Source organism: Muscardinus avellanarius (genome assembly GCF_963383645.1).
Source record: "Muscardinus avellanarius genome assembly, chromosome: 9".
NCBI classification, from domain to species: Eukaryota; Metazoa; Chordata; class Mammalia; order Rodentia; family Gliridae; genus Muscardinus; species Muscardinus avellanarius.
This window is the reverse complement of record NC_137795.1, coordinates 45,966,266-45,983,318: the sequence shown is the minus strand read 5'-3', so window position 1 is coordinate 45,983,318 and position 17,053 is coordinate 45,966,266. Positions and strand designations below refer to the sequence as shown.

At 45.1% G+C, this 17,053-nt stretch overlaps 1 protein-coding gene across 5 annotated transcripts in view; it reads right to left on the bottom strand.

The window, feature by feature from the left end:
* ATXN7L1 (ataxin 7 like 1) overlaps window positions 1–17,053 on the bottom strand; it is a gene marked incomplete at both ends in the record, with an annotated part of 312,500 nt that overhangs the window by 15,884 nt on the left and 279,563 nt on the right. For all 5 annotated transcript variants that reach the window (XM_080701553.1, XM_080701552.1, XM_080701554.1 and 2 more), the window contains one exon: window positions 2,358–2,550. In XM_080701553.1, the coding sequence (XP_080557679.1) occupies window positions 2,358–2,550 (193 nt within the window). The remainder of the gene's footprint in view (window positions 1–2,357; window positions 2,551–17,053) is intronic.

The following is a 17,053-nucleotide window of genomic DNA, read 5'->3' as shown; positions in this document are numbered from 1 at the left end:
CTAAGTCCTTATTGACCAAGCAGGAAAACATACAATTCTCCAGAGCAGAAGCTGGTCTCCAGCTACATGTGGGAGCTGTTCCAGGTCTAGAGGTCATTTTGCTTTCTTCACCCAATAGCTGAGGGCCATAGAATGAAGGAACATTCATCATGAAAGATGATTTAATGTATCGATTGGCCATGAGAGAGAGGCCAAAGAAGTGAATCCATGGCTTTCCCACTTAAATGAGCAAAACATTAAGGGCACATGCGTGTGCGGGTCCAGAGTTTAGCTAATGCGCTAGAGCACTTGTCGTCCTTTGGACTAATGTCTTGATGTCCTCCAGAGTCCAGTCTTCTTTTGTGTGTGGGAGGTACTGGAGATTGAACGCAGGGGCATTCTACCTCCAACCTACATGCCCAGTCCTATTTTATTTAATTTTTTTTATTTGGAAACAGGGTCTGGCTAGGTTAATGAGAGTCTCACTGCTTGCTGAGGCTGTCCTTGAACCAATGTTCCTCCTGTCTCAGCCTCCCAAGTACTGGGATTACAGGCGTGCACCACCATGCCCGACTGAGTCTGGCCGTCTGGCAGAGCCTGGTTGGTACCTCTTGGAGCTGGAGGCACTTGGTCTTGGCTGCTGTGATCTGGTTCCATAGATGCAAGGCTAGACGGTCGCTGTGGCTCCTGTTCTCCGTGCTTCAACAGAGCTGCAGATGCTCCCTGCGGCCACTGTGGCAGAGCCTTCGGCTACCAACCTCGCCACCTTGCCCACTCTCACTTGGCCCTGCTCTTTCTTGCTAATAGAACCACACCTCTGTTCTGGTAGCTGACACACAGTAACGACGGAGAAAGCGTGTCTCCTCCCATAACCTAGGGAAGAATCGTGGCTGGTTTCCTCTCCCCTACCTCTGCACTCCCTTCCTTCTCTGCCGTTCACCAGTGTAGTGGTGACATGGGACCCGTTTCTGGTAGGTATAGGGGAAAGTCTGAAGGTTTCATGGGAAGATTTATTTTGCTTTGTCTCATCCTGGGGATCTAAGCTGGGGCATTTGAAACAGTCTTGCTAAGTTGCTCAGGCTGGCCTTGAACCTTCGGTCCTTCTGTCTCAGTCCTCAGAGTAAACAGACTGTGACACTGTACTTGGTTGAAAGATTTCATTTTTAACTAAAGCCCCTTTTCTGTGTGTCTCTTTCCATCCTGTGCGGAATGCCCCTGGGTGGGGCTATGCTATCGGGGCTGTGGTGGGCGTGTTGAGACAATGCTGAAAGGCAGCGGTGGCTGCTGAGGTGGTCTCTCCGCCCCGTGACACTGCGGAGAAGCTCACCTAAGCTCAAAGCACTTACCTCTAAACTTGCTATGAGAGAGAGCTCAATGTCCTCCATGCATCTGCGGATGAGTTGAGTGTTCCACCACGACAGGAAAAGGCATTCCCAGTCACCCCGACTAGCCCTGTTCTAGCTGAGAGGCTAAGGCTCAGGCTGAGGTCAAGCCACGGTAACCATCATCCCCAGAGAGGAAGCGCATGTGGCCTTCACTTATTGCACAGATAGGAGGGAGGAAGAACTCACTCCACCAAGATGTAGGCAGGGCTTCCTTCACTTACATGGTCTCCGAGCTCTAGAAATGGTCCGATCTGGTCCTGCAGGACTCAGGTTGGCACCAGAGCAAACCAGCAGGGGGGCCAGAGGGTCCCATGCCCCAGTTCCTGAATTCGGCTCTGTGATGCCCACGCCATGGATTTCCCTTCTCAGGTGCTTATAAGGTGACCATATGAACCAGCCTCCAGCCCAAGCCTCAGCTTCCCTCTTTGATTTCAAGGACTTTCTCATTCAAGGAATTGGAAAGCAAGTGCCCTCTTTGTTAATAAGCAAGCTGCTGACACAAACCACTTCCTCCTTTCCTCAACACAGTCTCCCCCTCTCTCTCAGTTCTGTTGCCATATGGTCACACTTCCTGATGACGGAAAAACCTAGAAGCCACAGGGGAGAACACCAACAAGAGTTGGTACCTGACATGCTGCTAAGACAGATGGTTCTGAGAGAGGGTGAGCCTGGCTAACTGCCCAGCACAGGCTTCGTTTTTAGATGAGCATGGCCAAAAGGTCTGCTCCTGAGGGCACATTCATGCACGCCATGGCCCGGGCACCTCGCTTCCAGGTGCATCACCCAGACTCGGGTGTTTCAAGGACCGTCATCTGTGGGAGCGCTCTCCTGCCCGCCTGTGCTGTTCTGCGCATCTCTAACGCCCTCTTTCACCCCCAGGGTGAGTCTAGCAGTACGGTGCCCTTTCCTTAGGCATGTGAGCCCCCGGCGGCCCAGCGAGGTGCCTGTAGGGTGCGGGAGGACATGTGTAGTAGGGAACAGGGGGAGGCCTACCGCGAGAGGTCTGGGGTGCTGCGTGGAGAACTGACAGTCTAACTTCTCGGATTCTTCGGCTCCGTCCATCTCCCCTTCATCACTGGACAGTCGGCTGGCGAGGTCACCTCCAGCGGGGGGCAGCGGGGGCTCTGGAGTGTAGCCGCTGTGATTTGAAGACGCGCTGCTGCTGATGCTATTTGCAGATGATGGTCTAAGGGTGAGAGGGGAGAGCACATAGGAAAAACACCGAGGTCACGAGAGTCTGATTCGCCTCGCCGCTAAGCCAGGGAGGGCAGGCAATGTCAATTCCACAAAAGGAGAGAAATAGGAAGGCCGAAGGGTCTCGTGAGTGGCTCTCTACAGAGAGTGGTAGGGCCAGGGTCTGCTAACTGCTGCCCCTGGGGCACGGTACCGACATGAAAGAAAAGCCCGAGTGTGAGCGAAGGTCTGTGACAGAGTTCATTAACTAATTCATTAATTATTAGTACAGGAAGTTAAACCCAGAGGCATTCTGACTCCGAGCTTTATCCCCAGCCCTTTTTTATGTTGAAACAAAGTCTTGCCAAGTTGCTGAGGCTGGCCTCAAACCTGCAATACTCCTGTTTTGGCCTCCCAAGTACTGGGATTGCAGGCATGTGCCACTGCACAGCGACTTGAGAGTTAATTTAACCAAAACTTGTCTTCTATGAATTCAGTTACAACTATTTTCCCATTTGCGCACCAGTAACTTGTACAGGGCACCTACTGCTTCCCTTTCAAAGTGCAACCTGAAGCCGGGCGTAGTGGCGCACACCTGTAGAACGCCCCTAGGTTCAATCTCTAGCACCACAAACAAACAAACAAACAAACAACAACAAAAAACAATCTCACAGGTCGAGCTTCCAAATGCCAAGAATGAAGAAACTGTCCCACAAATACTTTCTTTGCTTTTAAACTATGACTTTGTAAAACTATTATACTGGCATATGATTAAAAAGACTTGAAAAAAGGTCTTCATCCCAGCGATGTCACTTTCCCCTTACCCTACAGCCATGTCTGTTTCTTAGTATTAAGCTGTGTGTACCATTTTTTATTTTTTCATGGTGGTACTGGGGATTTAACCCATAGGCATTCTACCTCTGAGCTATGTCCCCAGATCTATTTTATTTTTATTTGAAAACAAGGTTTCACTAAGTTTAAAATTTCACTATTGGCTGAACTTGTTCTTGAACCTGCGATCCTCCTGTCTCAGCCTCCCATGTACTGGGATTTCAAGCTGGTACCACCAGGCCTGGCCATACCTAGAGCTGTGTGTATCTTAATAGATTTTCTGAGTATTCTGATTTTTTTTTAAGTATTGGGGATTAAGCCCAGGGATATTCTACCTCTGAGATACATCCATATATCATACAGCCCTCTTTTTTAAATGTATTTATTTATTTATTTATTTATTTATTTATTTATTTACTTATTTGTACTGGGGGTTAAACCCGGGGGCATTCCACATCTGAGTGATATCCATAGCCCTATTTTACTTATTTATTTCTTTATTTTTTACTTTTTGGAACTGGAGATTGAACCTAGGGGCATTCTACCTCCTAGCTACACAGCCAGTCTGATTTTTTTTTTTTTTTTTTTTTCCAGAACTGGGGATTGGACCCAGGGGCATTCTACCTCAGAGTTATACCTCCAACCCTATTTTTTATTTTTTACTTTGAAAGAGGGTATCACTAAGTTTTCAGAGAGCCTCGCTAAATAGCTAAGGCTGGCCATGAAAATCAAGGCTGTGATTTTCCTGTCTCAGCCTCCCAAGTACTGGGATTACAAGTATGCCACCATGCCCAGCTTCCCAGTCAGATTTTTAACTTTTTATTTCTTACTTGGAAACAGGGTCTCACTAGGTTGTACAGAGCCTTGCTAGGTTGCTAAGGTTGGCTTCGAACCTATGATTCTCCTATTTCAGCCTCCCAAGTACTAGGATTACAAACTTTCACCACCATGCCCAGCTTCTTTATTTCTTTATTTGTTTATTTTTGGTGGTACTGGGTATTGAAGAAGGGCCAATATACCTCTGAGCTACAACCCCAGCCCTATTTTAGTTTTTATTTTGAGATAGGGTCTTATTGAGTTGCAGAGGGTCTTGTTAAATTGCTGAAGCTGACTGTGAACCTGCAATCTCCTTTCTCAGCCTCCCAAATTCTGGGATTATAAGCATGTGCCAATACACCTGGCTTTTTTTTTTTTTTTTGAAACAAGGTCTTGATAAATCGCTGAAGGTATCATTAAGTTGTTAAGGCTGGCTTTGAACCTGTGATTTTTCTGTCTCAGCCTCCCATGTACTGGTGGTTTAAACATGTGCTACCATATCTGCATTTGTGCTTTATTTTGAGACAGAGTCTCAATAAGTGGTCCAGACTGACTTTGAACCTTCAGAGTTGCTGGGATTACACGAGTATAACACCACACCTTACTTCAACTTATTTATTTATTTATTGGTGGTACTAGGGGTTGAATCCAGGGGCATTCTATATCTGAGCTACACCCCACCTCCATTTTATTCAGAAATAGAGTCTCGTTAAATTGCTGAGGCTGGCCATGAACCTGCGATCCTCCTGTCTCTTCCTCTCAAGTACTGGGATTACAAGTGTGTACTACCACCCCCGGCTCAATTTAGTTTTTTATTTTTATTTTTATTTTTGGTGGTACTGGGGGTGGAACCCAGAGGCAATCTACCTCCAGGCTATACTCCCAGACCTTTTTTGTATTTTATTTGGAAACAGGGTCTCATTTTTTTTTTTTTTTTTTTTTTTTGTGGTACTGGGGTTCCTGGAAGCCCTTCTACCTCCGGGCTACACTCCCAGACCTCTTTTTACATTTTTATTTGGAAACAGGGTCTCCTAAGCCAGTGCGCGCGGCTGGCTTTGAACCTGCGCGATCCTCCTGTCTCTGCCTCCCAAGCGCGGGGATTACAAGCGTGCGCCACCACGCCCGGCTACAGGGTCTCATTAAGCTGCTGAGAGCCTCACTAAGTAGTTGAGGCTGGCTTCGAACCCGTGCAATCCTCCTGTCTCAGCCTCCCAAGAGTGGGGATTACAAGTGTGCGCCACCACGCCCGGCTCAATTTAGTTTTTTACAAACCATTTTACCTACTGTCTGGCATGGCTGACTCACTAGCTGCTGAAGAGAGATTTTCCTCAATGAAGGAATGAGTGAATTCCATGAGTATAGGACAATCTAACAGATGTCATCTCCATAATGGCTGAGCGTATGAAAACGCAGTGTCATAGCAACAGGCAGCTCTATGCCCTTCCTAAGCAACACAGAGCAAAGCCAGAAGCAAACACATCCATGGTCACAGAGCGTTAGAAGAAAGAGTTAGCTGCTAGTAGTTTTGTACTACTTAAATGTTTTTTATCAGGTGATTCATCAGGGAGAAGTGGCAAAAATGGGGAGAAAAAAAGAACCTTTTTGGGAAAAATATGGAGATTTTAAAAATTGTTTTTCTGCTTTGAAACTACCTCTTCAAGTCACAGGAAGCAGCATTTTTATTCCTCTTCTCTCTAATTTTCACCTTGGATTCTGTGTTGCTTTGAAATGTCAGGACTCAAACACCCTGAATGTGAGCCAGATGCCAAAAGCACAGTCACTTAAAAACAAAGCCACAAAGCTGGACAATAACCAGAATGCCCACCGGTAGATGAACGGAACCAAATGTGCTTTTTTTTGGTTGGTGGTACTGGGGTTCCTGGAAGCCCTTCTACCTCCGGGCTACACTCCCAGACCTATTCTTACATTTTTATTTGGAAACAGGGTCTCCTAAGCTAGCGCGCGCGGCTGGCTTCGAACCTGCGCGATCCTCCTGTCTCTGCCTCCCAAGCACGGGGATTACAAGCATGCGCCACCACGCCCGGCCACTAAATGTGCTTTATGTATGTATATTACTAGGCTCAGTGGTAGAGTGCTGACTAGAAACAACAAAAAAGAATGGCATTGTCTCTGAGAATCAAGAGTCTTGTAAAATGTCATAAGGTCCAGTTGGGTAAAAAGAACCAGATACTAAAAAAATTTAAAACATATACATTTATTTTATGGATGCTTGTGTGTGTGTGTATGTGTGTGTGTGTGTGTGTGTGTGTGTGTGTGTGTGAGAGAGAGAGAGAGATGGGGGACTAAACCTAGTAGCATTCCATCTCTGGACTATAGCTCTGTCTCTCCCCCGCCTTTTTTTTTTTAATGAAACAGGGTCTCACTAAGTTTCTGAGGGTCTCATTGAATTGCTGAGGTTGACCTGAAACCTGTGATCCTCCTGTCTCAGCCCTCCAAGTGCTGAGATCACAGGCATGTACCACCACCATTGCTCATTGATTTGTTACTTAATATACATTTTTTTTTTGTGTGTGTGTGTGTGGTACTGGGGGTGGAACCCAGAGGCTTTCTACCTCCAGGCTATACTCCTAGACCCATTTTATATTTTATTTGGAAACAGGGTCTCACTAAGTTGCTGAGTGCCTCACTAAGTAGCTGAGGCTGGCTTCGAACCTGCACGATCCTCCTGTCTCAGCCTCCCAAGCGCTGGAATTACAAGCGTGTGCCACCATGCCCGGCATCTTAATATACATTTTTGAAGGTAAAGTAAAAAAAATCTTTTAGAACATAGAACAAAGGGATGAAAAGAAATAAATGTAGCCGGGCGTGGTGGTGCACAGGCTTATAATCCCCATGCTTGGGAGGCGGAGACAGGAGGATCACGCAGGTTCGTAGCCAGGCTTGCTGGCTTAGGAGACCCTGTTTCCAAATAAAAAATATATAGAAAAAATAATAGGTCTGGGAGTGTAACCCGGAGGTAGAAGAGTTTCCAGGAATCCCAGTACCACCAAAAAGAAAGAAAGAAAGAAAGAAAGAAAGAAAGAAAGAAAGAAAGAAAGAAAGAAAGAAATCATAGCATACCAGGCATGGTAGTGCACACTTGTAATCCCAGCATTCGGGAGACTAAGACAAGAGGATTGCGGTTCCTAACCAGCCTCAGCTACTTAGTGAGGTCCTTTGCAATTCAGTGAGACCCTGTTTCAGAATAATGAATAAAAAATGGTGCTAAGGGTATATCTTGGAGGTAGAATGCCTCTGGGTTCAATCTCCAGTATTGCATTAAAAAAAAAAAATCAAAGCAAAAGGTCTGACATTCAACTAAGAGGCTGGATTTATTTATTTTTTTTAGATGGTACTTATTTATTTGGTGGTATTTGTTTGTTTGTTTGTTTGGAATGAGAAAGTAAAGACAATTGTAGGGTGAAAAGTATCCAAGAAGTAACAACAACAACAAAAATATATCGGGGGAAGAGATTTCCAGGTTGAATGGATCGACTAAGTACCCAATTTAATAAATAAAAAAGTGACATCAAAGTGACCCTAAGCCGAGTGTGGTGGCGCACCCTTGTAATTCCAGTATTTGGGAGGTTGAGACAGGAGGATCGCTGTTTGCGGACAGTCTCAGCTACTTAGTGAGGCCCTTTGCAACTCAATGAGACCCTGCTTCAAAATAAAGAAAAAAAAATAGGGCTGGGGGTGTAGCTCAGAGGTAGAATGCCCCTGGGTTTCATCCCTAGCACCACACACACACAAAAAAAAGTGACCCTAAAGCTGGATGTGGTAATGCACACCCAAGATTTCAGTACTTTAGGAGGCTGGGACAGGAGGAGTGCAGCCTCAAGACCAGCCTCAGCAACATAACAAGACTCTCAGCAATTTAGTGAGACCCTGTACAGCTTGGAGGCCAAATGGGTCTGGTTCAATCTGCAGTAAACACACACACACACACACACACACACACACACACACACACACACAGACACACACACGACTCCAACAACTTTCAGTGCCCTGGGCTTCAGAGATTTAAACTGGTCACAAGCAAAGAATAAGAATCAGAATATTGAACTTCATGATAAAAACTTTGATGCTAGAAGTCAGTAGAAAATATCTCAAAAAATTCTGCAGGGATTACACATTGCCCGGTGTCAGTCTAAGATCCACTAGGTTTTGCCATCTTACACGTTATACTGAATGTTCAAGCATCTACCGCACAGGGCAATGGGCCCAGATCGTTTTGACACCGGCTCCCACAACCTCCCTCCCTGGCTTCTCCCCAGGGGATTCGGCCCGGCACCTTACAGCCTCGGCCTCGGTCAACACTGCCCTCCTCTCCGTTCCCCCGACAGGGTCCTGTTGAGGTGTGTTCTCATCGACGAAGTGTGAAAGTAAAATAAAACATTTTCAGGTATGTAAGGATTTTAAACATCAACTGCCTGTGCAGGAAGCAATGGAGAAGCTAACCTGTCCAAATACAGGAGCAAACTAAGAAAAGGAAGGTATCAGGATCCAGGAAACAGGTGGTCCATCACAGAGGGGACGAGATGCTCTAGGCTAGCATGAGCTACCGTCTTTCCTTCTAAGTCTTAGTACTATTTGACTTTTGAACTTTACACTTATATTACTTTGATAAAAAAATGGAGTTTAATTAAAAAAACAATGATTAAAATACTCAATAGTAAGCTTCAGTTGCAGATAAAAGAGAGGGGGGAGCAAAGATTCCTGGGGAGTGGAAGTGAGGGGGGAAATCGTGTGCTCTCGCACAGAGACAGGAATGTGGGGTGCTGCGCACAGGCGCCCGAGGGCAGGATGGGCTCTGAACTGTCTCCTCCTAGGCTCACTGCCCTCAGGAGGATGGAGTGGCAGATACTCTTAGACTCTGCTGAACTCAAGGGTGGAGCCTGGAGGGAAGGAGCTTGCTGGAACCAGCCTGTGTTTCAGGAAAACAAAAAACAAAAAACAAAAAACAAAAACAGGCTTGGGCAGGGAGTAATGGGGACTGGGACCACAAGTCACAAGAACGTGTTGACAAGGTCACTCAAGGTTATTTAGTTCCTACTCTACTTCTCAGCACTATATCACCTGTTCCCTCTCCGCCTGCCAGCGTAAAGAGAAAAGATGTGATGATGGGTCCCTGTCCAGTACCACTCAGGGAACCCACCACAGTGAGGAGGTGCAGCGTCCATCTCTCCAAGCACTCGAGGGGAGAGTGGAAGGCAAGTGGTGCTGAGGATTGAACCGACGGCTTGAGGATTGAACCGACGGTTCTACCTCGAAGCTATACCCTCGGCCCTTCCTATTTTGAAACAGGGTCTAAGTTGCTGGGGGTCTTGCTGAGTTTCTGCGGCTGTCCTCAAACCTGCAATCCTCCTGTCTCAGCCTCCCAAGTACCAGGATTATAGGTGTGCGCCACCACACCCGGCTAGCAATGGACCCGAACAGAGTCCTTTCTATGTGTCAGGCACGTCACAGGTATGTTCTCATCCCAACTACACACTACCTTAAGTGAGTGAAGCTCTTATCCACTTCCTCACATGAAGAAATTAATGGCAAAATTAATAAGAAATAGAAATAAACATAGGTGCAGACACAAGTCAAAGGAGGAAGGGCTTGCGGTGTGGCACAAACATGAGAGTCAAGGGCTGGGCTCTTCCACTTCAGCGTCATCTCTGCCCATCGCTGGGTACCAGGACCTCCTGCCTCTTTCCATATTGCCTGGTGTCAGTCTACGATCCACTAGGTTTTGCCATCTTACACTTCAGATTGAGTGTTCAAGCATCTACCACATAGGGCAATGGGCGCAGATTGTCTTGTCACTGGTTTCTGCAGCCTCCCTCCCTGGCTTCCCCCCGGGGGATTTGGCCCGGCTCGTTAGGGCCTAGGTCGACACTGCCCTCTGCTCCGTTCCCGACAGGGTCCCGGTGAGGTGTGTCCTCTTAGCGTTGGGCAATGACACAGAGCACATGTCCACACCCAGGCTTGGATATGGACTGTCCCCCAGAGAGTCATGTGCTGGACACTTGGTTTCAGCGTGGTAGTGGTGAGGTGGTGGAAACTTTAAAAGGTGGGATCTAGAGTCCCGCGTGGTAGCACATGCCTGACAGGGTAAGACAGAAGGACTGCAGGTTTGAGGCCAGCTTTGGCAACTTAATGAAAAATAAAAAGTATTAAAAAAGTTTTTTGTGTGTGGTTCTGGGGGTTGAACTCAAGAGCGTTCTACTTCAAGCTACACCCCCAGCCCTATTTTTTATTCTTTATTTTGAAACAGGATCTCAGTAAGCTGTGAAGGGTCTCACTAAGTTGCTGAGGCTGGCCGCGAACCTGCGGTCTTCCTGTCTCAAGCCTCTCCAAGTACTGGGATTAAAAGCGTGCAACACTACACATGGCTAAAAAGTCTTTTTTATTAAAAAATAAAATGGAGCCTGGCATGGTGGCGCATGCTTGTAATCCCAGCATTTGGGAGACTGAGCTACTTAGTGAGGGCCTCTGCAACTCAGTGAGACCCTGTTTCAAAATAAATAAAAAATAGGGCTGGGGGTGTAGCTTGGAGGTAGAATGCCCCTGGGTTTCATTCCCAGTACTGCAAATAATTAATAATAATAATAATAATAATAATAATAATAATAATAATGCCGGGCATGGTGGTGCACACTTGTAATCTCAGCACTTGAGAGGCTGAGATAGGAGGATTGCACAGGTTCGAAACCAGCCTTAGCTACTTAAGAGAGGCTCTCAACAACTTAGTGAGACCTTGTTTCCAAATAAAATATAAAATATGTCTATATATATATAGACATATTTTATATTTTATCCGGAGTATAGTCCGGAGGTAGAAGGTTCTACCCCAGTAACACACACACACACACACACACACACACACACACACACACACACACAATAACAATAATGATGAAGTCAGATTGGAAAACACTTGTATTCCCAGTACTTGGAAGGCTGACACAGGAAGATCACAGGTTTGAGGACAGTCTCAGCAATGTAGCAAGGCTCTCAGCAGCCTAGCAAGACCTTCTTTCAAAAACAAAAACAAAAAGGTCTGGCCATGTAGTTTGGGGGTAGAATGCCCCTGGGTTCAATACCCAGTACCAAAAGGAAAAAGAAATGGGGCTGGAGGTGTAGCTCAAAGGTAGAAAGCCCCTGGGTTCAATCACCAGTACCCCAACCCCACAAACAAAAAACCGGGGCCTAAGGGAGATAATGAGGTCCCCCCCTGCGGGGGACCCTGACCTTGAAAGAGACTATTGCTTTTCTCACAGGGTGGGGTGGGGCTCAAAAGATCGAGTTGTTATAAAATGGAATGAGCCTGGTTTTCTATGACCACTTGCTTCCTTGCTGGCAGAGGTGTTCCTTCTGGACCTGCATTTTCCCTTTCTGCTTCTTTGCCAGCTGTAATGCAGTCAGAGGAGCCCTCACCAGAGGCTGGTGCCATACTGTTTGGATATCCCAGTCACTTAATCATGAGCCAAATAAACTTTTTTCTTTATATATTACCCAGTGCCAGATACTTTATTATAGCCACACAAAATGGACTATGTTATCTAAAGGCCCTCAGATTGGAAGCAGAAGCCTAGCAAGGCAGGCATATAAAAACAGGTAGCATCAAGGCCTTTATTTACTCCTGTGTCTTTCCCTTGGAATACCACTATGACTAACAGCTACAGTTAACTGAGTACATATGTACCTGATACTTTTTCACTTAACTTTTATTAGCTCTATTTTGCAGATGAGCAATCTGAGGCTACTGAGGCTAAGAACCATGACCAAACTTATCTAGTTAGTATGCTTGCAGGCGAGATTTCCACTTCAAATCCTCATCCAACCCTTGTTATCTAACTTATACTTTCTAATCCTAGACACAAGTTCCTTTTTTTTTTTTTTTTTGCAGTACTAGGGATAGAACCCAGGGGCATTCTACCTCTGAGCTATACCACCAGCCCTATTTTTTATTCTTTTCTTTTCGGGTCTGGGGATGGAACCCAGGGGCATTCGACCTCCGAGCTACACCACCTGCCCTACTGTTTATTCTTTATTTTGAAACCGGGTCTCACTGAGTTGCAGAGGGCCTCACTATTTAGCTGAGGCTGTCTGCGAACTGTGATCCTCGGGTCTCAGCCTCCCAAATGCTGGGATTACAAGCATGTGCCACCACGCCCAGCTTATTTTTTATTCTTTATTTTGAAACAGGGTCTCACTGAGTTGCAAAGGGCTATAGCTTTGTTGCAAAGGTTAGAATCCTCTAACGGCGAATCTCCTGTCTCAGCCTTCCAAATGCTGGGATTACAAGCATTCGCCACCATGCCCAGCCCCAAGTTCCTTTTTGAAACCATTTCCTGACTTAAAATGGGTTGGAATTCAAGAATATGAGAATTAAAATATCAGAAAGATAGGTAAGAAAGAAACTCAAACACATTGGTATTTCCTATAAAGGGTGGTTCATAATTCAAAAGGATTAAAATAACTCATTCATGTGTGATAGTTTTCTTTCTTTTTTTGCCTATTTTTGATAACTAATATAGATGAAACATTTTAGTTCTTTTTCCCTATGTGGTGCTGCAGATCAAACTCAGGGTCTTGTGTATATTAGGCAAGTGCTCTAACCTTGAGCTACATCCCCAGCCTAAAGTATCTGTCATATATATATATATACTTACTTTTTTTTTAATGTGTGTGTGTGGTACAGGGATTGAACCCAATGGCATTCTACTTCTGAGCTACATCCCAGCCTTATTTTATTTTTTATTTTAAGACAGGGTCTTACTATGTTGCTGAGGCTGGCCTTGAACCTGTGATCCTCCTGTCGCAGCCTCCCAAGTACCGAGATTACAGGTGTGTGTTATATATATGTTAATTATATATCATCAATATGAATAAATAAATATTTTTTAAGTTTTGTGTGGCTACAGCATTAAATTCTGGCCATGCTTTTATTATTTATTTATTTATATATTTTTTGCAGGTCTTGGGATGGAACCCAGGGGCATTCGACCTCTGAACCACACCCTCTGCCTACATTTTATTCTTTATTTTGAAACAGGGTCTCACTAAGTTGCAGAGGGCCTCACCAAGTTTCTGAGGCTGTCTACAAACTGCGATCCTCTGGTCTCAGCCTCCTGAATGCTGGAATTATAAGCGTGCGGCACCATGCCTGGCTGCCTGGCCATGCTTTTTAAATCTGATTACACGCCGGGCGTGGTGGCGCACGCTTGTAATCCCTGCGCTTAGGAGGTGGAGACAGGAGGACCACACTGGTTCGAAGCCAGCTGCGCTGGCTTAAGAGACCCTGTTTCTAAAAAAAAAAAAAAGGTCTGGGAGTGTAGTCCGGAGGTAGAAGGGATTCCAAGAACCCCAGTACCACCAATAAGTAAATAAATAAATAAATAAATAAATAAATAAATAAATAAATAAATCGGATTGCACAAGTCTCACCCTCACCTAAAATAAATATAAAATGGAACAGAAGAAGGACCTTAAGGCTGCACCGCCTGTTTTACTTTTTAACAGCTACTGCCTTATTTCTGTTAACCCAGGCCTCAGTGCTGGGGTTAGAAGTACCTCCACTAGCCAATAATTGGTTAAAAAATGTCTAATAAAAGAAAGATTTCAAACTGGATTTCCTGAAGTCTTGGGGAATGTGTGTGTGTGTGTGTGTGTGTGTGTGTGTGTGTGTGTGTGGTACCAGGAATGGAATCCAGGGCATTCTACCTCTGCGCGACACCCACCCCTATTTTTTTTTCATTTTACATTTTTTAATTTAATTTTTTGGTGGTACTGGGGTTCCTGGAAACCCTTCTACATCCTGGCTATACTCCCAGAACTATTTTTATATTTTTATTTGGAAACAGGGTCTCTTAAGCCAGCGCGGCTGGCTTCGAACCTGCTCGATCCTCCTGTCTCCGTATCCCAAGCGTGGGGATTACAAGCGTGTGCCACCACGCCCGGCTCATTTTTTATTTTGAAACAGGGTCTCACTAAGTTGCAGAGGGCCTCACTAAGTAGCTGAGGCTGTCTGCGACCCGAAATCCTCCTGTCTCAGTCTCCCAAATGCTGGGATTACAAGCGTGCACCACCACGCCCGGCTTCCATATTCCTTATTTTATAAGAGGATCTCACTAAGTTGCAGAGTGCCTCACTAATTAGCTGAGACTTCTGGGAACCCGTGATCCTTCTTTCTCAGCCTTTCAAGTAATGGGATTACAAACGTGCGCCACCACGCCTGGCTCCATGGTTTCATCTTACAGTTTTAGCTACCATGGTAAGCCAAGACACAAACACAGGAAATAGGAAATTCTAGAAATGAACAATTAATAAGTTTTAAATTACACACACTCCTGAGTAGTGTGATGGATTCTTATGCTTTCTCACTCTGTCCTTCCAGGGACGTGAATTATTCAATTGTCCAGCGTATCTATGCTCTATACACTACCTGCCCATTAGTCAGCTAGCAATTGTGTTGGTTATCTGTTCAACTGTCACAGTACTGCAATGTTTGTGTTTAAGTAACCTTTGTTTTATTTAATCATGGCCCCCAAACACAAAAGTAGCAATGCTGGCAATTCTATTGCAGGATATCACTGTAACTGTTCTATTTATAAACTAATAATGGCATTTTATTATTTGTTTCTGTGCCTAATTTATATGTTAAATTTAATTAGAGGTATCTATGTGTCAGGAAAAAAACACCATAGTATATATAGGGTTTCTGGCACTATTTGCAGTTTCAAGAATCTACTAGGACGTCTTGGATAATGGGGGACTATTGTATATAGAACTGAAGTCCTTCCCAACCAGGCACAGTATTGCACACCTATAATCCAGGTACTTGGGAGACTATAGCCTCAGTAACTTAGAGAAACCCTGTTTCAAAACCAACAAAAATAAAGGAATAAAATAAAAAGAGCTAGGGGGAAAGGAGGTAGAATCCCCCTGGGTTCAATCCCCAGCACTAAAGAAAAGGAAAAATTTGAATTGAAGCCTTTCTCAAAAGTCTGGAAAAGAATTGTTTCCTCAGCTCTAAAATAACAAAACCTCCAACCAATGCCCAGCATTACAGTGATAATAGGTATAAAATGGTCTTTCCAAGCAGGAATGGCAATATGTGACTGAGGTTACAATGTTCGGAATGCATGGGGTGGTGATTCCACCTGGCCGCAACCTCTTGAAGGCCTGCAGCTAGGCCAGGCCAGAGGGCATCGTGGTGCACGCTCATAATCCCAGTACTTGGGAGGCTGACACAGGAGGATTGCACGTTTGTGGCCAGCGTCAGTCACTTAGTGAGGCCCTCAGCAACTTAGTGAGGCCCTGTTTCAAAACAAGGAATAAAAAATAGGGCTGGAGGTGTAGCTCAGAGGTATAATGCTCCTAGGTTCAATCTCCAGTATGGCAAAAAAAATAAAGAAAAAAAAAAAAAAAGGAGGGACTCTGCTGTTATAGTCCGTGAAGCTTGCACTAAAGTGCAAAGTGCATGAAAGTGAGAAGCTGGTACACCAGGAACAACTGCCACCAAATATTTAGCTTTGCTTTAGAAATCAGGTCCCTAGTTGGGCATGGTGGTGGCGCATGCTTGTAATCCCAGCATTTGGGCGGCTGAGACAGGAAGATAGATCTAGGTTCACAGAAAGCTTCAGCTACTACTTAGTGAGGCCCTTTGCAACTCAGTGAGGACCTGTTTCAAAAATAAAGACTAAAAATAGCCGGGCGTGGTGGTGCACGCTTGTAATCCCTGCGCTTGGGAGGTGGAGACAGGATTGTGCAGGTTTGAAGCCAGCTGTGCTGGCTTAAGAGACCCTGTTTCCAAATAAAAATATAAAAAATAGGTCTGGGAGTGTAGCCCAGAGGTAGAAGGGTTTCCAGGAATCCCAATACCACCACCACCAAAAAAAAATATGTGTGTGTGTGTGTGTGTGTGTGTGTGTGTGTGTGTGTGTGTCTGGGAGTGTAGCCCGGAGGTAGAAGGGTTTCCAGGAATACCAGTATCACCAAAAATAAAAATAAAAATAAAGGGTTTAGCTCGGAGGTAGAATACTTCTGGATTCTATCCCCAGTACCGGAAAAAAAAAAAAAAAAAAATCAGGTTCCTTCCCTTCTTACTAATGATGTTCTCTTAAAATCTCCTTGCTAGCCTGACACACGCTTGTAATCCCAGCATTCGTGAGGCTGAGACAGGAGGGACGCGGTTCGTGAACAGCCTCAGCAACTTAGTGAGGACCTTTGCAACTCAGTGAGACCCTGTTTCAAAATAGAGACTAAAAAATAGGGCTTGGGGGTGTAGCTTGGAGGTGGAATACCTCTGGGCTCCATCCTCAGTACCTAAAAAAAAATCCCCTTGCTTATTGAACACTGACTTTTTGGGGGGATACTGGGAATTCAACTCCAGGGGATTCTATGTTTGGGCTATACCCCCAGAATTTTTTAGTTTTAAATAGGTTTTGCTCAGTTGCCAAGGATCTCATGAAGTTGCTGAGGCTAGTGGCAAACCTCCTCACTCAGGATTACAGGAGGGCGTCAGATAACCTGGCTCAATAATACTTTTTAATAAATATAGTTCCTTTTCCATTACTTGGAAATTGGTCTACTGGCTATCAAAATAGATATGCATAGATTTTAAATTGCTCTCAATACAAATTTATTTTGTGGTTTGGGGCATTGAACCCAGGGGCATTCTGGCTTTGAACTATACCTCCAGCTCTTTTGATTTTATATTTTGAAACATAGCCTCTCAGCCGGGCGTGGTGGCGCACGCTTGTAATCCCTGCACTTGGGAGGCTGAGACAGGGGGATCACACAGGTTCAAAGCCAGCCTCAGCTATTTTAGTGAGGCTCTCAGCAACTTAGTGAGACCCTGTTTCCAAATA